Raw genomic sequence first — 24,671 nt, forward strand, 5'->3', positions numbered from 1 at the left:
GTGTATAATACATTTATTGGAGGACGAGGTGGCACACTACAGATGCATTAGCAGTTGATGTTTAAGTTGATACATCAGGACATTTGTCAAAAAAATGCTGTTTAATCAACTGACAACTTAGTACAATGTCTATGTACTAGGAATATAATATTACCTCATTGTTGTTTGTCTCTCCTAGGTGATGTTATTGTAAGTGTTAATGACATATGTGTACTGGGATATACGCACGCTCAGGTTGTGAAAATCTTCCAGTCCATTCCAATTGGTGCCATGGTGGACCTTGAACTGTGCCGGGGTTACCCTCTGCCCTTTGATCCTGATGACCCCAACACCAGCTTGGTGACCTCTGTGGCGATTGTGGACAAGGAGCCCATCATTGTCAATGGCCAAGAAAACTATGACTCGCCATCTAGCCACAGCAGCCAAACAGGAAACATGAATGGAATGAAGGAGCCAAGGCCTTACAGTCCTTCAGCTGAGGTTACGTCCAATGGTTCCCATAGTTACCCCAGCGATGTGGTCACCTTGGCATCTTCTATTGCAACACAGCCTGAACTCATTACAGTTCATATGGAGAAAGGAGATAAAGGCTTTGGTTTTACCATAGCAGACAGTCTTGGTGGTGGTGGCCAGAGGGTGAAACAGATTGTTGATTATCCAAGGTGCCGAGGCCTAAAGGAAGGGGATATTATAATTGAAGTAAACAAGAAGAATGTGCAAAACCTGACTCATAATCAAGTTGTGGAAATGTTGAGTAAATGCCCTAAAGGAAGCGAAGTGGCAATGCTGGTTCAAAGAGGTATTTATTTACTTTTTTTTTTTTTATTATTATTTCTCAGTTTTAAAATATTTGTGTCGATACCCTATGCTAGCCAAATACGAGGAACACATTTAATTACATTTAGCATGTCTCTTATAATTAAATAGAAAATATAGCTTTTATCTCATTGTCAGAATAGGCCAAAAGCTTTGAATCACCCTAGAATGGTCGAGTAGATGTAGAAGTAACGAGTAGATGTAAGCTTTATAAGCATGATTGTTATATAGATAGAACAAGCCATGGGGAAGAGACATACCTCCTCGGAAACCCGCTCAGCCATCATTGCACTTCATAAGGAAGGTTTTAGCAGTCGTCAGATAGCCAACAGAAGGTATGCCAGCCAAAGCACAGAAGAATCATCCAGAAATATAAGAAGGCTGGAAGCTGTAAAGCTGCCTCCATGTCTGGACACCCAAAAGATAGCACTGCTTACCTGAATTGCCTCCTATGCGGTTCAAGTTTTAGATAGGATGGCCACTAGTGTTCACTTACTGCAGTAATGGAAAGAAGACTGAGTGAAGGTGTCTGCGTGCACAGTGAGAAGGCATCTCTTGGAGAATGGTCTGGTGTCAGGGAGTCCTGCTAAGAAGCACCTTCTGAGCAAGAGAAACAGGTTGTTATTTAGCGACCAGAAGGGGTAGAAAATAGGTCTTAGATTCATAATTTGAGCAGTGCCTGACAGTTATTCAGCCCTGTAATACTAAATGGTTATAATGAGAAACTTTGACTGGTGAATTAATGACAATGAGGTCTGTTGCTTTTATTAATGAATCGCATTTGGTCTACTGTCGCTAATGAGCCTAGAAAAACAAGCTCAAGCTATACTGTAGTGGGAATTAGACACTGCCTTTTTTCAGACATGCTTTCATAGTGCGAATTGGTTTTCTTTCTTTTTATTTCATTATTTTGAGACATGCCAGTCTTCTTTAATTGCAGATATCTAAAATTGGGTATTTGAATTGGAACAGAGTTGTGCAAAGTGTTTCTGTGTTCAGTCGATTCATTAATGAGTTAGAGGTAGTAGCTAGGGGTCAGTGATTCACTGTGGAGTGAGGAGGTGCTCTAGACATTCTAGACATTGTTGTATTCAGCTTTTACTTTGATTTTCAAAGCCAGGAGGATCAGTCACTTTAAATGGCAAATTGGTTTGCTTAGATTATATAACAGATTTTTTAAATTTGCGTGTCCTATATCTACTTTATGTTATGTCATATAAAAAGCTTATTGGCAACCATGATTTGCATAAACGTGTGTGTGTGTGTGTGTGTGTGTGTGTGTAAGTATTATTTGCAAATGTATTTTATATTGACAATTTATAGAAAATAGAAGAAGCAGAACTGAAGCTTTTAGTAAACAGGTTACTGTTTTATTGTCTGTTTATAATTTGTTAGTACACATTGGGCTGTCGTTAAAATAGATGTGTATTGTAACTTTTGTTTTTACAATATTGGAGTTTTAAGGAGTTTGATTGTACTGTTTGATTCCATTGTCGCAGTCAGAAACCCTAATGTCAATGGGTACCGACTGATTTTTAAGGAACCGATGCCTAATGTACGCTGTTTTTGTTTTGTTTTGTTTGTTTTTTTATCAAAAGAAGACATTACAATTGCTGCTTTTATTTGCTGCATTGTATTTCTTTATGGTAAGCCAGCAGCTGCAATTGAAGCCTTTTCAATCCTCTTACAAAACCCGCGAGACACATTAATTGGCATATTCTTGTATTATCTTGCATTATTTTTAAGGTTCCAGGCACCACAGACTCTAATTGTAATAAACATAGTGTCTTATGTGTGTCCTGTATGAAATACTTTTTCATTTCCATTGGAATTTGCAAATATTACTAGACATTGTCAAGTGCTGTCGGAATACGGAATTTAGCTGTCTGGAAATATAAGTCTTTGTGGAATTCTTTTAGAAAGACCATGCTAATCCTGCATTTTAATAACTTAATGTTGCACAACAAGAGACGGTGTTGCATGTATATGTTGCTTTTTATGAGTGATAAATTATTCACCATTCTATTCGATTATAATGCCCATATAACAGATCAGGTTTGGGAGTGGCTCTTTATCAGAACTGTATTGGTCGAATAGCAGAGTGAAATGAACCTAGGCTTGCTAGCTGGCAAGTCAAACAACCTTTTTATTTAGCCTAATTATATAGGGTTGTGGGGAAATATTCATTTAAATTACATTATCGTAGTCTTTCAGTTACCTATAGTGGCCTTAAAACAAATTGTGTGTGTACACGTTAGGCCCAGGCTCGAGTTCACGTTAGGTTCAATAGCTTGAGTTCATATCTGGTAGTGCTTTTTGGGGTTTTTTTTGGAGGCAAGGGGGTGTGAGTCATTTGAGAGAGTGGGTTGAATGAAAACGTTGTCTTCTATTCTAAAGTCAAAGTTCATGGAGTTCTGACTATTGGTGCTGTAGTGGTTTATTTGGAAGACAATTTATTGGCTTGCACAGATGAAAAAGTTGGTGTTGCTATAAATAACTCACAATTATTTAGAATTTAAATTAAATTACAATTGTGATTATTATTATTATTATTTCATACCTGGAGATCCTTAAGGCTTATGAAAACAATCACTTGGCAATGCACCCTTTGCCTGTCTGCTCTACAGGACAATAAGCAGCAGCACTACAGTGGGGTTTTACATAGTGCATCTGAGCACAAAGCAACATGGAAACTAATAAAGATTAATTTTATTATGTTTTAGGTGGCATAAGAACAGGTTTGTCAATTTTTTTTTTATTATTTGGCAAGACTTTTCATAGTTGTGTACAGAATATGCATAGCGGGTGGGTTCCTCTCGGTGTTTGTTGAGAAAAAGAGTAATTCTGCTGATAACCCATTTATAGCAGTGTTTGTGCTGTGCAGTTGTCAGCACTTTAAGCGGTTTCTTTCAGGATATGTCTGAAGCAATTTGCTTGTGCTAGCTCTCACAGTTGATTATATCACCCCCACCCCCCGCCAGAGCCATGTTTGAATGTCTCTGTGTGGAGCAGAGGTCTGTCTCTGAAGGCAATATATTATTCTCAGTTTATTCATATATTTTTACACAATAAAACAGGGAAGTTCTGTCCCAATTTTACCAAGCAGCTTTTGAAGCTATTTTTTTTTTTTAAATGTTTTAAAAATCTATTCATATTTTTGAAAGAAAGCCATTCAAATTAAATATCCATGTGTCACTGAAAAGAAGCCAGTTTTCACATTCAGCAAGCCTGTTGATAGCGTTTTGTCTGACAGATGGGCTGGTCTGTCAGAGACTGTTCTTCACCGGCCAGCAGTAAGAGGTGCCCTTTATCCTCTATGTGTACATGATAATCGTGCCATTAATTGGTTTAATTTAGCGTCTGCTGAGTTTGACACATTTCAGATCGACCTGAGGTTCGGCGCGCCATGGCAACTGGCAAGTGATTAGTCTGATGTCAGTGTAGGAGTTACACACTTAATTATACCCTGTGTAATTATGTTTATCATTATTTAAAGTTAACTTTTCTTTCTTGGAGATAGGTATTTTTGTAGCCTTTTCTTTAAAAATGAGAATTCCACAGGTCTGCTGGGCTAAACATTTGTCCTTACACGGCAGTATTAACATTTCACCAAATAAAATTGAGCCTGGAGTTCTTCTACACATTGCTATAATTGTTGCTCCCGACCTAAAGTTAAAGCACTAGTGTCTGTATTGTGAAAAGGTGTTGGCTTGTTATATTAAATGAAAGAGTTGAAACGGTCCAAACAAATTATATCCTTATCCACCTGTAGTCCACTGTGTATATTATATTTACTGTAGGTATGTACAATACCTTATCTGTCTGCCTATACTGCTACAGTGTGTGTAATATCAATATTTTGTCTTAATGTGTCTGTCTGGCTAGCTGAAAGAACAGCCTTAGAAAAAGAAATTCTGTTTTCTTTCTCCGTAATGAATATATTTATTAAGCTGCTTCCTTGTTTGTTTGTTTCTGTAAAGCCCTAGCCTGATGTCACTGTGAATTAATGTCACTGTTGTGTTCAATTCTACCCTTCCAATGCCTGTAGTGAACACAGTCTATGAGAAACGTCATTGTCTGACATTGTGTGTGTGTGTGTGTGTCACAGCAGGGCCAAAGATTCCCCCCCCCCCCCAGTCATTTTACACATTCCTTTGAAATTGAAATAGCTGTAATTAATTATAAATCAGGTAGGGAGGGCTGTACTGCAGCAAGGAGCTATTACATTTTAACATTTAATGACTTGTACCACTGCTAAGACAGTATGCTGCAGATAAAGCTTAAGATTTGTATCATGTGCACAGTGAATAATAGCTGTCCAAATTAAAGCACTTTGTGATGGTGTTAGCATGGAAAGGATTTGCAGGGCCCTCGAAATAGTGCATATGATTAATGTACAACAATTTGTAGGACAATCATGTATCCAGAATTGTTGCATGTCAAGAGCGCATGATTTAAGAGCTCATGTTTTATTGAGCAGAGCATCTATAAAATAGTGTAGCCTTAAAAGAAGAAAAAAAAAACAGTTTTTGCAGTTGAAACACTGGAACTATCTGAAAGCCATGTGTTACATTTGTAAGAGATCCACTTATTTTAGAATTCAAAGGTAATGTAGTCAGTGATGCAGGTAATCAAGAGTACAGTAGTTTTCCTGGATGACTTGTTTTTCTCAACTAATCACTTCCTTAGTTAGTGTTTTTAATCAATAAAAGGCTTTAGTGTTGCTTATAAACCTGCCTCATTATCTTTGGTTCAATAATAATACTTTCTTATCTACAATTTGACCTACATGGTTTATGCAGTTTATGCTGCTCAGAATATTTTATCACGGTCCGTCTTGACGGTTCTGTGTCTCTGTATGGAATTATTAAATCAAGCAATTTGATTTATTTTCAAGAGAAGGAGAGGAGGGAGGGAGGGAGGGAGGGAGGGGTGAGAGAGAGAGAGAAAGAGAGAGAGAGAGAGATAGAGAGAGATCTGCTATTCAATGTGCATGCCTTTACCAGCAGAGCTCATAGGTGAAAATACATTTTGAAGGTGGTTTCAGTGAAAGAAAAAATGTTGCGTACCTTTAATTTTATGTCAAGTCTCTTGGAATCCCTTTTGCTGGGTAATAGTTGAGATTCTGCCCAAGTATTCAATTTCCCAGCCCGCTGAGGTCTGTGCATTGCTTTTGCCAGCCCTCCAGGGCTGCTGCAGCACAAGTCAGCATAGCTAATGCAGATAGATCTCGTTCGACTGTAATTCTTTATGACCAGACCAATAACTCAGGCGCTTGATAGGACGCTGTCACTGCTCCATAAACGGCTACATAGGAACCTTCCGTTCTGGGATTTGTTTTTCTTGTGGGGAAGGTAACAATTTTACAGTAATAATGAATCGTTTTCTCTTTTGATGCTGCTTACAGGACTGGTGGCTCCAAAGAAAGGTCCAATGCCAGTGAGTACAGATGTTTGTCTTTCTTGTTTCCTTTGTCATTTTCCTTCTGTGTTTTTTTTTCTTTGTGGATGATGTGTTTCAGTTATTAAAGAAAAAATACAGTTTAAGTGTTTTTATTTATTTATTTATTTATTTGCTCAGATATGCATCACTGTAAATATCAGCAATACCTACATCCCCTGATCCACTACAGAATTAGGACCACCTGGCATACAAAGCAGGGTGCAATTTTTGCAGTGGGAATACCCCACTTATTGCTGGCCAGTCTTACAGTAGTTACTGCATAATAGCCTGCAATGGCTGGGACAACAAAAAAAGAACATTTGATGCATTATCTTGTTAAAAAAATAAAATAATAATACCCTTCACAGAATAGGAAAACATGTATATTGTCGTATTTTGCTACTTCCCCACTTGTAAGGTTAAAAGTTTAATAATTCATGTCAGTGATTCAAAAACTGTTGCTTCAGAAAATCATTAGTATTTCAATCATAATGTAACCCTGTCATAAAATAAGATATGTATTTGGGATTGGGTATTAAATGTGTTTCTGTTTTTCTTTTTTCTTGCTTTGGAGAAATGATTATGTGGAGGCTTTTTGAATGTAGACTCGTGCTTTCAATCACACTTGTACTTGGGTGCTGCCTGTTATGAAAGGTGGACATTTTCCTTTCCCCAAATTCCTAGAATGGTTATTCTCAGCCAGTGCTCTGTAATCAGTGTTCTGCTGATGTGTAGCTGCCTCCCTCTATGTCAAATAGTTGCCTCTGGCTGGGACTGTGATTTGTGTGATGGGGCTGTACTGCTGGTTGGGATGTGGAATCTGAGACTGAGCCAAATGGAGAATCTCCTGTTTTCACATCCCAAGTCTCGGTACAAGTTCTCTGCTCGACCACGAAGAAAGCGTGGAAATAATTATGGCAATGAGTGCAATGACTTGAGGCGATGCTGATTAAAGTCACATGACTCTGGGCCTAGGCCCAGTTGTCAGTTTGGATTAGGGCTGAGAGAGGAAAACCTGGTTTGTGCTCCCTCTCAGATTGTGGAAATGTCAGTCTCTTTGTGCTTCTGTGTCAGGTGTTGGTGAAACGCAGAGATGTGCTTCAAATATGTTCGGATATCCAGCGAATTACATGGAGTAAATATATTCTTTCAGCTTTATATGAAAAGAAATGATTGACGCATACAGATGAGTCTCACCTCTCTGTTGGTCTAACAAAAAAAATAAGCTCTGCATGCTATACACTGTGATATGTGGGGCGTGCACTTTAAATGCATAAAGGGAATGATGTTAATGGGTAAAGCTATTCTTTTTTTAATGAGAAAATTCAAAATTAGCTTTGATTTGTATTCTTCTAACATGCATTAGTTCAATTAAAGTAGGGCTTTTATCTAAACATATGCATTGAAAATATCCTTTTCCTACGCAGAAGGTGCCATTAAATGTGTATACATGTAATGGTATTATAACTTTGAGTCATTCTACATACCTTAATGACTAATGCTGTTAATATAATAAAATCAGCTTATTGATGCAACGAATCAGCAAATGGGGATTTCTTTTTGTTATGCATTTTCTTCAAAGGGTTATATACAACTAACAGCTCCCAAATACAAGTGCAATTCATTTTACAGATAATAAACTGACTTGAAAATTGTTTTGGGAATAAATGTACTTAAAACAGTCCATATGATACAGTTCAATTTGTATGGGAATAACACTGAAGTCCAATAATAACCTCTCTCTTTGTGTGTCTTGCCTTGATCCCGCAGCAACAGCTTGAGAGAAAAGACAGTCAGAACAGCTCCCAGCACAGCGTTTCCAGCCACCGTAGTGCGCACAGAGACTCCCCAGCTCACAGCACCCCCATGCTTCCTAGCTACCCCAACAACAGCAGCAGCATCAGTGAGGCACCCGCATCAGACACAGGGGACGGTTCTGCACAGAAAAAGCCAGATCCCTTTAAAATCTGGGCACAGTCAAGGAGCATGTATGAAAGTAGGCGTAAGTATATTGAGATTCATAGAAGTAGAACTAGTGACAGTGTTGTTGTAGTAAGCTTCCATGTGCCCAATATTCTGACCTTTTCCAATATTGTATGTGAATGGGCTATCTAAGGGTATACATGCTTTCACAGTCATTTCCACCAACAGTATTTCACCTTACTGACATACAATAATAAATTTTTAAACTTCATCCCAATTTTTCATACAGATGTGCATTTACAGCACATAGTCTAAGACAACATTATTAGCATACCTTCTATAAAAAAGACCAAGCCATCCAATTAAAACAAATATTCTTCAAGTGCTGGCAGGAAGGAGCAGTGTTGTCAGGTCCTGGGCCAGTGAGTCATTTCATTTGCAGTACGTTCTGCTTCCTAGCATAAGCAATACTGCTACATTATGGAAGGAATTTGAACAGCCGCTGTGTGGACATCAAAACACTTAATTTTCTTTGTTTTAATCTATTGTCAGCAATATGCCCAGGCTTTATCAGCAGTGATTTTGGAATTCTATTAATAATTCAGACGCTGTAGTTGAATATTTATTTTTAGTATTGCTTATTTGCTAGCAATCAGTGCTTCAGAATATGTTGTTTATCTGGTGGTAGTTTGCACATGGCAGTACAGTTTATCTCAGGCTTTCTTCTTTTCATTATGTGGAGTGTAGGAATTGCCTTTGGCATTCTGCTTCTAATAATGTGATTGACCCAGCACATAGCAAACCACACATGCCTGAATGTTTGTCTTATTTGGACTAGTTATTTGTTTTGATGGTTTACGGTTTAAAAGCCATTACGCTTTAGTGTAGATACGTGTAGGTATGAAGCAGATTGGGTCACAAGATTAGACTTTACCTGTAGACTGTAGCTGTAGTAACCACAGCTGTGTGTTTGTTAACAGTGGACTGGGTTTCAGCTTGGATGTGAATGTTTTTATTTTTTTATTATTATAAACTCCTCACCATGGAAGTGAGTAACTGGAGCATGAGAAATGTGCCATTTGGTGCCCCCAATGTGACTGCAGACTTGCCAAATGCTAAAGTGAGAAAGTGTACATGCTGGGCATCTCTGCAGCAGCCATTTTGTCCATCACAGGAGAGCAGCATGCTTGACTGGTTTGTCCTGACAGTGCTGTGCAGTGTTTGGGCATTGCTTTCTAAGGATTTCATTAAAACTGGAAAGAGAAAGCTAGATTACAGATTTTGAGATACTGTACAATGGTAACAGTCATGCCCAGTTATATATATATATATATATATATATATATATATATATATATATATATATATATATATATATATATATAATCTCGTAATCTTCATCTGTGCTGTGTCAACATCTTAAATTTGCTGACTTGTACAAATATTCCATGAACTGTAGCTACACCAAATCAGCTGTACTTTATTGATGCTTCTTTTAAATGTTTAATGTTATTGACACTAAGCCTCTTCAGTGATTCATTACTCTTGTCAAACTAAAATAGTGTGTGTAATAGTGAACAATTTAGATCACTGAAAAGGCTGTGCACAGTTCCTAAATCAAAATGCAGCTAGATTTTATTAGAAGTATTTCAGAAAAAAAGTATACCATTACTAGGTTTAGTTCTGATACAGTTAACAGCTTTCCGCTTGCTACATTTTTTTCCTTCTTTTTTTCAAGCAGTCTTACTGTCTTATCAACACCTTACAGGTTAAGACTCCTTCTGCTGTAGAGAAGATTAAGTCTTTCATGTGTATGCACTCTGTAATTTCTCACTATACTATGAAGCTCCAGTAGGCTTCAACTGTGTTGTACTGTATTTGAACCCCAAGTATTTTTCCTGAATCCCTTTGTGTTTATTCTGCATACCTATACCGTACCATTCATTTACATCCATTGTAAAAGGCTGCCTGACTTATCGACCTGGGCACTGCAGCTACATTTTACAATTCATGTCAACAACAAACAACCAAGAAGGGCCACTGCTGTGATCCACAATTGGTTGCTCATACTGCTACATAGCTGTTCCTATGGGGTGTAATTTACAGTGAAAAGCAGTGGATAGGGCAATTTAGGCCTTTTCAGCTGTGAAACCTTTGATTACATTTTATCAATTGTTTTCCAAGGCTGTAAAATTGCTAGAGCTGTTCACTGTGAGGTGACCTGTGCATTTTCTTCCCATAACTAAATAATGTGTTTGTTGTCTCCCCTTCAGAACCTGATTATCAGGAGCAGGACATTTTCCTGTGGAGAAAAGATACAGGGTTCGGATTTCGAATTCTGGGAGGCAATGAACCAGGAGAGCCTGTACGTAGTGGCTTTGTTGTTTTACTAATCCATGTGTTATAAATATTCAAGTACAGTATTTATGTATAATGTGTGTAAATAGATGTAATGTTGCATTTTCTCCTCAAAGCAATACTATTCCATTTTTAATTCACATGCCATTAGGAACAAGCTGCAAAATGTATTGCTGAATGGTAAATATGAGCCTAAAATCTGTAGTTAAAAGTAAAAGAAAATATTTATTTTGCATATTGTAATATGCAATTCGTTATTTAGATGAGTTATGCAAGAAAGTTGTGTGTTTTAATATAAAATAAGGTCTGTGGAGAAAGAAAAAGATAATTATATTCATAGGCATGCATAAATGTTCTAGACCATTATTAAAACAAAGATATCCTGGAAATAATATGTGTGACACATACAGTACTGTATGCCTCCTTTTTTATACATATTTTTATTATGTCTCAAATTTTTTTTTTGTCTTGTTATCCCCTCCATATGAAAAAAGCAAGCAGAGACATCTCATGCAGAAAAATGTGTATGTGTTTATTAAAGCTATTTAATTATTCATCAATGCTTTACTATAGGGGTAATGGATATTCTTTTCCATCACTGCAAGCAATAGACAATCAGACATTGTAGGTCGTGAGAAAGACATTGAGTATTTTATTTTTCTTCCTCTGTACAGATTTATATTGGTCATATAGTGAAATACGGTGCTTCAGATGAGGACGGGCGTCTCAGGTCAGGAGATGAGGTGATCTGTGTGGACGGAACCTCAGTCGTAGCCAAGTCCCACCAGCTGGTAGTGCAGCTGATGCAACAGGCTGCCAAACAGGGGCACGTGAACCTTACTGTGAGGCGCAAAACAGGATATGCGGGCAAGTTGGGCATTATTGCCAATAAAAGTGTGCTGAAAGAAAAAATGTTGTCCACTTTTTGTGGCACTAAATGTTTGTAAAAAAAAATAATAATACACGAAGCACAAAATAAGAACAGCACCCTAAAGGGAAGTTATATCAGCCACAACAATTGAGACTCAAGAGGAAAAAACATGCCCCTAATGCAGATTAAAATGTTTGCTAATTTTCAAAGATTATGGTCAGTTGACAAAAAATTTAATATTTTGCATTAAATTGTGACAGCATAGGCATGTCATATTTGTATGTATGTATTTTATGTGAAAGCCAACAGTAATCTAGATTCATACTTTGTAAACATAGAACACCCTATTAAAATGTAGCATGCAACAAAAAAAAAAAAATAGTGCGGAACAATAGAACAGTCCATGCTGATAGGCGGTGGTTCAAAATTCATTTTAAAAAAGGCTGAATGCTCAGCCTCCAGATGTCTTCTGACATAATAATTCTTTATCAGCTACAAAATGAGTCATCAACAGTTCAGGGATAGTGAAACCACAGGACATGGAAAATTGCTCAGATGGGAATATCCACAACATAATGTGTGTCTGCTATGCTGAAGTTAAACCCATTATGGGAGACTCAGTTTCCAAGGTGTCACAATAAAGGGACTGCATTGTTAAGGCCAAATGTAATAAACCATTGCCCCAGAGGTTTTCTTGAAGGTAGCAATAGCAGCTTACAATAACACACTCTTTAACCTTGGCGTGACAGTTTAGCACTATAGATTAGCTCAGTGCATCTATAAGCGTTACTGCATTCTGTCATAAGTAACACCCTTTTCCTTATGGTACCGCAGCAGTATCAAAAGGTGAAAACGAGGTCCCGGCCTCCCCTGCCTCCTCCCATCACAGCAGTACCCAGGCGCCCTCCCTGACAGAAGAGAAGCGGACTCCGCAGGGAAGCCAGAACTCCCTGAACACTGTGAGCTCGGGGAGCGGCAGCACAAGTGGCATTGGCAGTGGGGGTGGGGGCGGGAGTGCTGTGGTCAGCACCGCAGTCCAGCCGTATGATGTTGAGATCCGCCGCGGAGAGAACGAAGGCTTTGGTTTTGTGATAGTTTCTTCAGTCAGCCGTCCAGAGACCGGAACAACTTTTGGTAAGTTTTTAAAGCCTGCTGGTTACTCCAGTGGTCATGGATAATGCCTCACCAATTTTCCAGTATTTCCAAATTTACAATGAGGCTGCTTACTGAATGTGCCGCCTCTTGTCTTTTGTTGTGAAAAAATAAAACCTCTTAATTGCTTGTAAGATCAAGTTATATCGTCTGAATATAGTTGAATTGGGGGCTCTCAAGTGGCGCATCCGGTAAAGGTGCTCCGCGTGGATGAAGGATACGTCCTATATTGGGATGCACCGAATCCAAGTTTTTGGGATTCGGCTGAATGCCGAATCCATTTCAAAACATTCGGCCATGGGGGCTTTCGAGTGGCGCATTCAGTAAAAGCGTTCTGCGTGAGTGCAGGATGCGCCCCTATAGCCTGGACGTCACCGGTTCGAGTCTGGGCTATTCCACAGCCTAGGTCGGCCAGGGTGTCCTCAGCTCACCACGCACCAGCGACCCCTGTAGTCTGGCCTGTTAGCTGCCCGGGAGCTGCGTTGTCCTCCCACGCTGTAGCTCCTGGGTGGCTGCGTGGTGAATCCGCAGTGGGGCTTAGGTCGGCCAGGGTGTCCTCGGCTCACCATGCGCCTGTGACCCCTGTAGAGTGGTCAGATGCCTGCAGGCTTGCCTGTAAGATGCCCAGAGCTGCATTGTCTTCCAATGCTGTAGCTCTGGGTTGGCTGCATGGCGGTCTTGCAAAGTGAAAAGAAGCGGTCGGCTGACTGCACATGTTTCGGAGGACAGCGTATGCTTGTCTTTGCTGATCCAGCGCAGGGGTGGTAGCGGTGAGCTTTGCCTAAACTACAGTTGAATATTTCAGATTGTGAGAATCTGAAAATATCTGAGGGTAAAATCAATTGCCAACTACTAAATTTATAAAAGACAAAAAAAATCAATATAGTTGAATTGTTCCAAAGATCGTTTCAGGAAGATAAAGCTACAGTAGAGTTTGGATAGGGCATCGTGATATGGGCCTTGGGAGTATCCAGGCACATTCAGTTGCCTCAGTTCCAGGACAGAGCTGGCCAGGGATAAGAGGTTACTTGTAACTGTTCTGTTGTAACATTGGCTTAATGTGAATATCAAAAGTATTATATTGCACTGAAATAAATTCATGTTTAACAAAGTAATAGTTGTTGCATTTTAACTTAATTTAAAATGGAAAAACATGTTAAAAAAATAAAATTAAAAAACTGAAACTTGTAAGGTGATGCAATAAATGTGAACACCAGTTTAAATGTGGAGTATGTAAAATATGACAACATGTTCCAGTGCAGTATTCATAAGCATGTGCAGTGTAATAGATGGGAGTATAATATTTTAACAGGCAGTTTTAGTTGCAGTCACAAGTAAACATTTACTGCAGCCAAGGAACTGTGCTTAACAGAGAGGTACAATTCGACAAAGCATTTTAAGTAACATAATAATAGCATAGCACATATATACAATTAACTGCCTCAATATGATTTTTTCTTGTATAAACTTGCATGTTGAACAAGTACCCTTGATTATTGTCAACGCATTACAATACTCACATGCAGTATACATATATTATATGTTTTTGAAAATATTCTTTATGTAAATATAATGTATTGTTTATAAGTGATTACTTGATGCGTTCTGCAGCTTCCTAATGCCCTGCATGGAGTCTCTCTCTTAAGCTGTGCGGTGCTTGTTTATTCCCTGTTACTGCATGGCAGCCCTGTGCCTTCCCTTTCACTGTCTTTGGTGATTACTTGTGAAGCATTTAATGATCTGCATTTGGAAGGAATACATGCACAATGTATCTTGGTGTGGTGTGACTGAGGTTATTGCTTTAGCAAATCGCAGTTTGGGACAGTCCTGTATGAGATTTGCTTGGTGGCTCGGATAATTAAACCTTAACCTTCTGTTTCCCCTTTCCTCTCCTTTTTCTTTTTTTCCCTTTCCTGTTGTTACCAAAATCAATCAATCAATGAAATTAATCAATGACTCAAACAAACCAAAATGATACAAAAGCGGGAAATGCATGTGTGGCCATGCCTCATAAAATAGGTCGGATAATTGAGGGGAGCCCCGCTGACCGCTGCGGCAAGCTGAAGGTGGGAGACAGAATCCTGGCTGTCAACAGCTGCTCCATCACCAATAAGTCGCACTCAGACATCGTCAACTTAATCAAAGAAGCTGGAAACACTGTCACGCTACGAATCATCCCAGGAGATGGTAAGTCAAATGCCACCAGAGTCGCAGTAGTAAATAAAATGTCTGGGTGACAGCTCACATTATATCACAGTTTATAGTGTCAGAAGGCTATAACATGACAACATTCTCTCCAATGTTACTGTGATATTTTTCAACCAGTGCTCCCCTATATATGCATATTTTAGTAGCACTATGTTTCATCATGTAATTTAAGTAAAGTACTTAACAGGTTCAGTTGTTATGATAGTGGTCCCTACAAAGCTTTCAAAGACTTACATTTTTTTTTGATTAATTAAATAATGCTGACTTCTTCTAATATAGAAATTAACCACAAATACCAAATTCTGTTCTGTTATTACAGACTTTAACTATGAATTTAATGGTGATTTAAACCACACTGAATGAGGGGAAATTAACTGTATAGATGAACTAGAGGCCACTTTCCTTGAACTGTTTCCTATAGCTGTTAAAGTTTTATTCATGCTCCCAATGTTAATCCTACCCATTACAGCTGATTGCAAGCAGCGGTTGTTTATCTGCCAGTAAAATCTGCATGCCTTCTAAGAGTTAGATAACCATTGCAGTGCTTTAAAACAAAATCCTCCAGGGAGGAACAAATGTGGCTTAATTAAGATTTGAAAAAAAAAAACCCTTTTAAACTAAGATGAAGCATTACTTGTGTTTAGCCGTCTGTTCAATAAAGTATGGCAGCTAGATTAAGGAAACAAAGTTACCTTTAATGCTGTAGAATATAGAAAGCAGTGCAATAATTTAGAATATCTTTTCCATAAAACCATATGTACAGTGTATTTTGAAGGATGTATTTTTCATTAGGTTCTCCTCTATATGCAAAACAGTCCATTTACTCAGGAATATTGCTCTGCAAGTCCACTAACCAAATTAGGAATTAATGAATTTTGCTGACATGTATAGTGACTCGAGAAGAAATCAGATTTACATTAAAATATAACCAATTTACATAACGAGGGCTCCTGGCTTAAGTAATTCAATTTATCAGTCATGGAACCATCACTGATTTTGTTTTTTTGCTAGCACTGCTATATTACTTTCTTGTGTGATGGAAGATTTTTTATTATTATTATTATTATGCCTCATTGCATTAATGTGGTTAAATGAAACGGGTAAAGTGAGAATAATGTTGTACAGACTTAGATACAATGAGACCAGAATTAAACAGTCAAAAACAAAACTAAACTGGCCCCTAAAGGTGATCTTTAGGTTTCTTTTTGAAGGTGCCTCTCTCATTAAGTTTTTTGTTCTCTTGTGTTAAAACAATAAAATATAATAAACAATGATACTCAAAGGGTGTCACATTAGAGCAGTAGTTCCAAACTGTAGCACTCAAGATCCATCCAGTCACCGCCCTTGTTCAAATCAAGCCCTAAATTAGATAGTTGACCGGTAGCAGATTCAATTAACTAATTTAGTACCAACTGAAATGCCAATGACCACTGCACAAGAGCAACACACACACACACACACACACACACACACACACACACACACACACACACACACACACACTCGCACACACACACACACACACACACACACACTGGCGCACACACACACACACACACACACACACACACTCGCGCACACACACACACACACACACACACGCACACACACACACTCGCGCACACACACACACACACACACACAACACGCGCACACACACACACACACACACACACACACACACACACACGCACACACACACACACACACACACACACACTCGCACACACACACACACACACACACGCACACACACACACACACACACACACACACACACACACACACACACACACACACACACACACACACACACACGCACACACACACACACGCGCACACACACACACACACACACACACACACACACACACACACACACACACACACACACACACACACACACACACACACACACACACACACACACACTCGCACACACACACACACACACACACACACACACACTTAACAGAAAATCAATCCTTTTATTTTAGAGATCACAGGACTTCTGTGTCAGTTTTATGAACAGTGAAAAGCTTGACATATTGCTCCAGCCCGTGTTTCTTTACAGAGAGTGGAGGATGCAATAAACTGCCACAGAGTCAGTCGTTAATGTCAGCTCTTGTTATCTAAACAAGACCTGTGAAGCTATGTGTTGAAATCAGTTTTATGACTGCTGTTCATGCAATCAGCTTAATGAAATGGCCCAGTTTGAGGAGCGTTTGCAATCTGAACATCTTTGACATAAGATTCTAATCCTCTAATTTCGACCCAGATTCCTCTAATGCGTCCTTATTGACCAATGCAGAAAAGATTGCAACCATAACAACCACACATACCCCTCAGCAGCAGGCAGCACCAGAGGCTAGGTAAGTGATATTTCAACTTTTTCAAGTGCAAATATTGGATTGTTCTTAATGATCTAGTTTTTCACGATGGCTTTTCTTTTGTATTAACAGCTGTGTCTGGGAACCGTTCCACTATTGTTTGCACTCACCTGTTTTTTTGTTTTTTGTTTTTTTTTATTTTTTTTTAGAAACAATGTAAAAGCAAAACAGGATTCTCAGTATGAATTTAAGGCCCCACCACCAACAACACAACCTCAAGCACAGGTAATTTTAGTTTATCCCACATCTGTCTTATATTTCTTCCTGACAATCCGCACTGTTTCCATCTTGTGCTTATTTCTGAGAGGTCAGTGCCCTCATACTCACAGCCAAAGAAGATGATGTGAACAATAAGGTTGTGGTTCTCATGCTCAAAAATCTGAATGCTGGAGCATGCACCGCTTTCATACTGGTGCGGCTGGAAGAAAGAGCATCCACTCGCATCTACAGCACAAAGCATCGCTAGCTTTTCCACACCAAGGTCTTAATCTTTCTATACAAAATCTAGAGTCTTGGTAGACAGAAACCTTGCACTTGCAGTTTTGTTACTTAATACTATTTGCTCGCCTGTAGCTGTTATTGTATCCATCTTTTGATATCAGACATTTTTTGTACCATAAAGTCTCTCAAATCCCTGTATTGTTTTTATTCACCGGCTGTTATTTGGACTATAATGATTTTAAATACGTTAATGGAGTCATTAATTCTCTGCATGTTGGTATTGCATCCTTGTGTAGTACTGGAGGATCACAAGTTAAAATATCTTTTTCTGGGTTTTTTTACGTTGGTTGTAAAGGATCCAGAGTTTTACACTGTCGATCTGGAAAGGGGAAATAAAGGGTTTGGATTCAGTTTGCGAGGAGGCCGGGAATACAACATGGATCTCTACGTTCTTCGGTTAGCTGAAGATGGCGCTGCTGTGCGCTGTGGGAAAATTAGGGTAAGAACCACCACCTCTCGGCTTTCTACAGGCAACACGCTCGCTCATGCTTGACATTCTGTCAAAACAGAATTAAAATAAGTACCTTACCAAATGCCTGGAATCTAGTATTAGTTGTCAGCTAATTGCTTTAAATGGGTAAATTGATTAGAAATGCATTTCTCTGAATTACTGTAAAAGGCCAAATCTGGCATATTTTCATTTATTTCCATTAAATAAATCTTGTTTTTGTCCTGTTGAATGAATTGTTTTCTGTGCTCGTAAGTGCAGTGTTTATTTCAGGATTTGTTCTAAACAGAACGAAGGAACCATTTGTACTAAGAAATGTTCTGCAATGTTCCCATTGATTTTAGTTTGTACTATTTAGCTACATTAAAGACAATGGAAACGTAAGTCCTGCAAATGCATGTACAGTGTTAATTTGATTCCGTGTCAGTTTTGAAAAAATACTAAAACATTTGAGGTAAACACACAAATATTTCACACTAAGGGAAATGCAGCTTTTTATTTGTCCTTTTGCAAGTACATTTACTGATCTGCATAGAATATTTTAACTAACTTCAGTATACATATACCTTTTAAATGTCTTCCTCTTTACTACATTTTTGAGGTTCATTCCTATTAGATTTCTTAATTGGTATGTTTTGAAGTCGCCTGATATAAATGACAGGTGTCAGCCTCCAGTTTGTTATCCTTAATGAATAAAAATGACTTTGATTTGAACTAGAAAGAAATGCCGTTCAGATTTGCATGCATATTTGTCTGTCGTTGCAATATTTGGCCATTAAATGTTATGTGCAAAAATCCAGCTAAAAGCATAATTTAAATAAAATCTAACTTGAAAACCTGTATACTAAATATCTGACATTTTTCCTTCGTGAAAAAACAAAACCCTGTGTTGTTTTTTGTCTTTGCGGGTCAGGTTGGCGATGAGATTCTGGAGATCAATGGCGAAAGCACAAAAACCATGAAGCACGCTCGCGCAATAGAACTCATTAAAAATGGGGGCCGCAGAGTCCACATGCTTCTGAAACGTGGAGATGGTTCTGTTCCAGAATATGGTGGGTCAATCTGTGAAAACATTCCTTTCCCCCCTGCCATCACACCGTGAAATAATGGGTGTCTGGATCTGAATTGGGAATTCTTGTGGTTCCTCTTTGGGCTCTGCTTAGTACTGATTCTTTCACACATCTTGTCTTATGCTTGCTTCCTTGGGATGGGGTATAGTATAAGGGAGATCGATAGACGAATTGGGAATCTCCTCATTTTAAACATGCTTGAGGCATTTGCGGTATTTGTGGTATTTGTTTGTGCCACATACCAACTGTAAGAAGTTCAGAAATATACTTGGAATATGTTCTGTAAGCTTCAGTTCATATATATTTTGTTTTTTTCCTACTCAGATGTCAAGTACATCTTCAAGATTATGAAATGTTTGTTGCATTTTCACTTGACTGTGTATACTTGAAAATGCTTTTTATGTAGATCATTAATACACCGAACGTAGTTTTTTTTTTATAAATATTGTATTTATTGGTGAAACCTACTGCATTTAGAAACCCTTAATGTGTTAATATAAAGAATGAAATACCCTTATACTCCTGTTCCCTTTCAATGGAAAATCACAATACTGTATTTCTGCCCTTCTGCCATGTAGCAATAAGAAATCTTCGACCCATGGAAAGATTTTGTTTAGAACTGCAAAACTTGAAGTTCGAGTAAACCCAAATACAACTCCAGACATTATTTGTTGTTCAGTTTATTTTATTTTTTATGTTACTGTTATAATTTTTGTATTGAGAATTTTAGCTCACAGGCATTCCAGGCTTGGCTCTTGGATTATTTATTTATTTATGTATGTTTTATTTATTTTAATTATTAATACATCTTTCATGAATCTCCCTTCAGAATATTTTATATTGGATCATTAAAAAAAAAAAAAAAAAGTTTGTGTACCTTAATTGGCCTGCTGTCCTAGTTACTTTTTAAGTCATTGCCGTTTTAATGCATTCACATTGTGTTTTAACTGGTATTTGTGATTAGTCTGAAGTGTCCATTTACTGAAGGTTATCAGTGTGTTTGTTTTTCATCATATAACATCTTTGGGAGGTTGTATGTTTTTATAACATGTACTTTTTTTCATATTATAATGTGTGGTTTAAATGTAGATTGTTTATACAGTTTTGTGTGTGCATCCTCGGTCTTATTTTTTGTTGACTGCTGGGAGAGTGCCTTCACTCTTGTGGAGTCCGATGAGCTCTGTGATGACTCTGTTACTGCTGATTGTTCAGACAATTGAGTGTTGTCTGGGCAATCTTGCGCTTTTAAAAAAAATAAAAATAAACATTTTTATCCATGATTTAAAAAAAAAACTTCTGTCTTCTTGCTATTCAGAGGATCTAAACCTTCTGCTTTTCTCTTCCTTTTTCTGTTTTTTTCTCTCTCTCTACTTTCTTTGATGCTGGGTTCTTCCATCTTCCTTCAGCGATGATTCCTCCCCATCTCGCTGCATGTATGAGAAATGACAAGCTTGGGGAACCTTGTTTCTACCTTATGGGCCATAATCAAACTACGGTTTGTAGATGAAATCAGTACCCTCTAGGTATCTCTGTGGTGTGGACTGATTCACACTTCACCTGTGCTGTGCTTCTTGCCTTTTGAATCCATTCATCACATACACACACCAGCGTGTAACTGCAGCCTGGGCACTGTCTGATGAATAGATTCATGTGTTACTCCTTGCATTTCATTTGTGGGAATGTCTACACTTTCCACATGTGAAGTGGTTTTCCTTTTGTTCCTTTGTTCTTTCTTACATGTTTCATTAATATTTCTATACTCCCTTTGTTTTCCTTCTGCTGTTTTGTCAGCTTAAACATCCCTACTCCCCCTTTCAACAAATGGAGGACAAACCAGCTTCAACAAAAGAAAATAAATTCAATACAGATGGCATAAAACCACAACTCTATGAAATGCGTTATTATTTTCATTAACATCCATCCCACAGCCGTTCAGGGGTGTTGCATGTTACTTAATTGGAAAGTCAATAGAATACATTATTATGTAAAGAGTAAATAAGCATTGCATTACTATTGGAGTCTAAATTGTCTGATTTAAAAAAAATGGTATTGATTCACGTACAGCAGGCAGTTGTTTAAAAAACTGATCACAATTTCTCAAAAGATGACTCAATCGGAATATGTAGAAATAATCATGTTTGTCTGTCATCTGTGAGATAATCAAGTTTTTTTTTTTTAAATGGTACCATTACCCAAAATATCAGTGCAGTTGTAATATGACAAAATTAGTGAATCAAAACTATGTAATTAAGTATTAAAATATATATTTTAGCATTGAACGTTGTACCAGATACACAATCAATTTAATGTACTCGCATTGCATTATCACATTGTTCATACAAAAAGTTGACCAGCTTGTAATACTTTTCATAGTAAAAAGAGATTCCTTGGTTTATTTTACAGTTTATACTTGACCACGTTGAAAACTGTACACAACATTTCTGATACCAACTTATATTAAAAATTAACTTAAGTCAATTAAAAAATGAGCAAAGCTATTAAAAGCAGTTAAATATACAGTGGGAATTGGTTTTTCAGTTTTTTTTTTACAGCAGCTCTGGATGTGCTGCACCGCTCTTGTCAGCTTATGCTTCTGGCTCATAAACACTAATCTTTTGCTGTTTAATATAGTGTTAAAAATAATATAAAAATATTAACCTGCAGTTAACCTGGGAACTCGCTTTTAATAATGTTAACAGCTATTTTGCTTTGTAGTAAGTATTGCAGTCTGACTAAATATTGTTCATGATGTCCAAACGTAAGTTGTACCAAAACCTCTTACCTTTTATATATGTTGCAGACCCCAGCAATGACAGGAACACTCCCACCTCCGGTTCACAAAATCTTCCGGAAATGAGAACCATGCCATCAGACAGTCGATTACACCCATTATCGGAGTCCAATTACCCACCAGAACTTCACAAATCATTACAACATGGGGACAAGAGAACAAGAGAGTCTAGAGGCAACAGGGAGCACAGCAGACTCTCTAATGAGCACCACACGTGGAATGGGCATGGAAACTACAACAGCCTTTCAAATAGGAGACACAGGTCACCAGAGCAGAGGAGGACACAGGAACCAGAAAAGAAGGTCACAGAGAACCCAGTCGTAAAGTTGGGACAGCAGCTACTGAAGAAGATGGACCTGCAATCATTAAAGAAGGTAGACAACCAACAAAGAATGAAGGAGGAAAACGGTCTGCACCACAGTAACCATCGGTCTCCCAAGAAGAGACATAGTGGAGCCGGGAATGCTGACGATGCCTGGGACAGGGGGCAAGAAAGGAGGAGGGCGAGGTCCCCTGTGAGGAGACGGGAGGATAGTTCTCCACCCCGCCGAAGGAGGTCCCTTGACAGACACGAGGATACAAGAAGGTCTCCTGAAAGGAAAAAGAACTACTCTCCTGAACGGACAAGGGCAAAGTCAACCGACAGAAGACGAGAGAGCTCTCCAGAGAGGAGGAGAGACAAGTCGCCTGACAGAATGTACAGAGATAAGTTCTGGCAGCAAATCCAAGAGGGAAACACTATACAGTCTAGTTCAAACAGAGGCTCCAGACAACCCCCAGAACCCAAACGACGACCCTACAAAGAGAACCACAATGATCTCAGCATCTGATATAGAATCTAGGCTGAGCTGCATTTCTTTGCTCAGGACCAGTCCATCGTCCTTGGATGAAGTGGAGCCTGAACTTTGGAAGAAATCCATACTTTTGATTTGTGTTTTTGTGTTTCCAGACATCCAGGAACTACCAACCTTTACAGCTAATGAACTATCTTAAAGGTGCATTTTTTCAGAAATGCCTTCATCTGAATTTTATAGACAAACAAAACAAACAAAAAGTAAAATGTGCCTAACATACTGTATTGATAAGGGTTTTTGTTTGACAAAACTGTTTTTCGAGCTGTTATGCTTACTTTATTTTTAGAGAACCCCTACATGCACCAGACTACTTCTGATCACTGATGTGGTCTTTATATATATATATATATATATATATATATATATATATATATATATATATATATATATACACACACTCACACACACATCATTTAGTTGAAAGGTTGTTTTTTTTTTTTTTTTTTTTTTTTTTTTTTGTAACAGTACTGTTATTTTTTTAGATATTACCAGATTATAGCACAAACCTGTTTCACTTTGTATAGCTTTTTAACACAGTTTGCAGTGTATGTACATTCGGAAATTATGATTTTAAAGAAAGAAATTATGAAATGATTTAAAAGAAAATATTATTAGAAAAAACAAAATAATATATCAAATTAAACCTCTAAAAAGAATTGTGTGAAGTATATTTATAGAAATTCAGCACTGAAATTAGCACATTTTAAATTTCGCTAGAGAGACAATGGCGTTTCACTATCACATTGGCAAACATGGCTTGACCATTGCTGTATTTACTAAATACTGCTGGAAACTGCTGCAAAGGTATAATAGGAGCCATACCTCTCAACCTTCCAGCAATGAAATGCATGAATAACAAAAGACAACTGAGAACTAATATTAGATCAAATGTATTGTAAAAAGCTAATTTCATACTTGAGCCTGGTCATTGAAAGAAATGGTCTGTTATTTATGTATGATAGCAGTGGTAAGCCTGTATTGTGAGGGTGTTGAGATTTCCCTTGCGAATAATATTGCCTTCTGCTGAGCCTACAAAAAGTTAAAACTAATGAAGTACTTTTTTTGTTTTTCGTGACAAAATAAATTAAAGCTGATTTTCCAGATTTTAAGTTAATGAATTGAGTGCACTGAAGCAAGGTGATAAATAACGTTCCTGTCAAGAACAATTGAAGATATATATATATATATATATATATATATATATATATATATATATATATATATATATATATATATATATATATAATATAGAAAAGGCCCTCTGGATGTAATGCCTAGATACAACTGTACAGTAAATGACAGTCGAGCACACAGTTTAAATACCAAACTGCATTCTTGGTTTTCTATGATTAACGTCTGCTGTGGTACAGATTGTGAAATTGATAGCTAACTGCCTCGCTGAGCCATGATGTTAGCCATAACTTTTGGACCACTACACGAAATTGCTGCTTACAGTACATTAGTGTGTATATGTGTAATGTTTCACGTTTTTCCATGCAAAAAAAAACACTCGCACAACAAAAGCATTGCAGGTTTTAGCACTGTTGTTGCCATGGTACTGTAACAAAGTTTAATGGCCAACCATCATGTGTACAGAATTTTATTATGTAATGAATAGAGTCTGTTCAGGAGGGGGGAGTGACACACACACACACACACACACACACACACACAATGACAAATGTTGCCTTTTTTCTTGTATAAAAGAGAATTTATGATACAGTTTAGCTGCAATGGAATGTGAGAAGTGTTTATATTTCTGAAATGGAACAAATGATTCATGGGGAAATATTTTAATGTATACTGAATCAGGTTTGTAAAGCAGTTTTAAAAAGGAAGACTATACA

At 37.8% G+C, this 24,671-nt stretch overlaps 1 protein-coding gene and 1 long non-coding RNA gene across 3 annotated transcripts in view; one reads left to right on the forward strand and one right to left on the reverse strand.

Annotated features, from left to right (window-relative positions):
* Positions 1-23,220, forward strand: part of LOC121329342 (membrane-associated guanylate kinase, WW and PDZ domain-containing protein 1-like) — a 140,763-nt gene extending 117,543 nt beyond the window's left edge. The window contains exons 12-23 of the mRNA XM_041274900.1: positions 179-799; positions 6,224-6,255; positions 8,029-8,260; positions 10,455-10,546; positions 11,214-11,406; positions 12,248-12,544; positions 14,546-14,749; positions 17,049-17,142; positions 17,310-17,385; positions 17,957-18,100; positions 19,023-19,161; positions 21,980-23,220. Coding sequence (XP_041130834.1) covers positions 179-799; positions 6,224-6,255; positions 8,029-8,260; positions 10,455-10,546; positions 11,214-11,406; positions 12,248-12,544; positions 14,546-14,749; positions 17,049-17,142; positions 17,310-17,385; positions 17,957-18,100; positions 19,023-19,161; positions 21,980-22,800 — 2,945 coding nt within the window. The 3' untranslated portion in view covers positions 22,801-23,220. The remainder of the gene's footprint in view (positions 1-178; positions 800-6,223; positions 6,256-8,028; positions 8,261-10,454; positions 10,547-11,213; positions 11,407-12,247; positions 12,545-14,545; positions 14,750-17,048; positions 17,143-17,309; positions 17,386-17,956; positions 18,101-19,022; positions 19,162-21,979) is intronic.
* Positions 585-24,671, reverse strand: part of LOC121329343 — a 76,799-nt gene continuing 52,712 nt past the window's right edge. Inside the window, exons 1-3 of one of the 2 annotated variants that reach the window (XR_005951764.1) lie at positions 5,886-6,217; positions 1,313-1,416; positions 585-672 (exon numbers count right to left, since the gene is read on the reverse strand). This is a non-coding gene — a long non-coding RNA (uncharacterized LOC121329343). Of the gene's footprint in view, positions 673-1,312; positions 1,417-5,885; positions 6,218-24,671 lie in introns of those variants that run through there. The other variant, XR_005951765.1, reaches the window with a different exon arrangement.

The sequence above is a fragment of the Polyodon spathula genome, chromosome 16, assembly GCF_017654505.1.
Source record: "Polyodon spathula isolate WHYD16114869_AA chromosome 16, ASM1765450v1, whole genome shotgun sequence".
NCBI lineage: Eukaryota > Metazoa > Chordata > Actinopteri > Acipenseriformes > Polyodontidae > Polyodon > Polyodon spathula.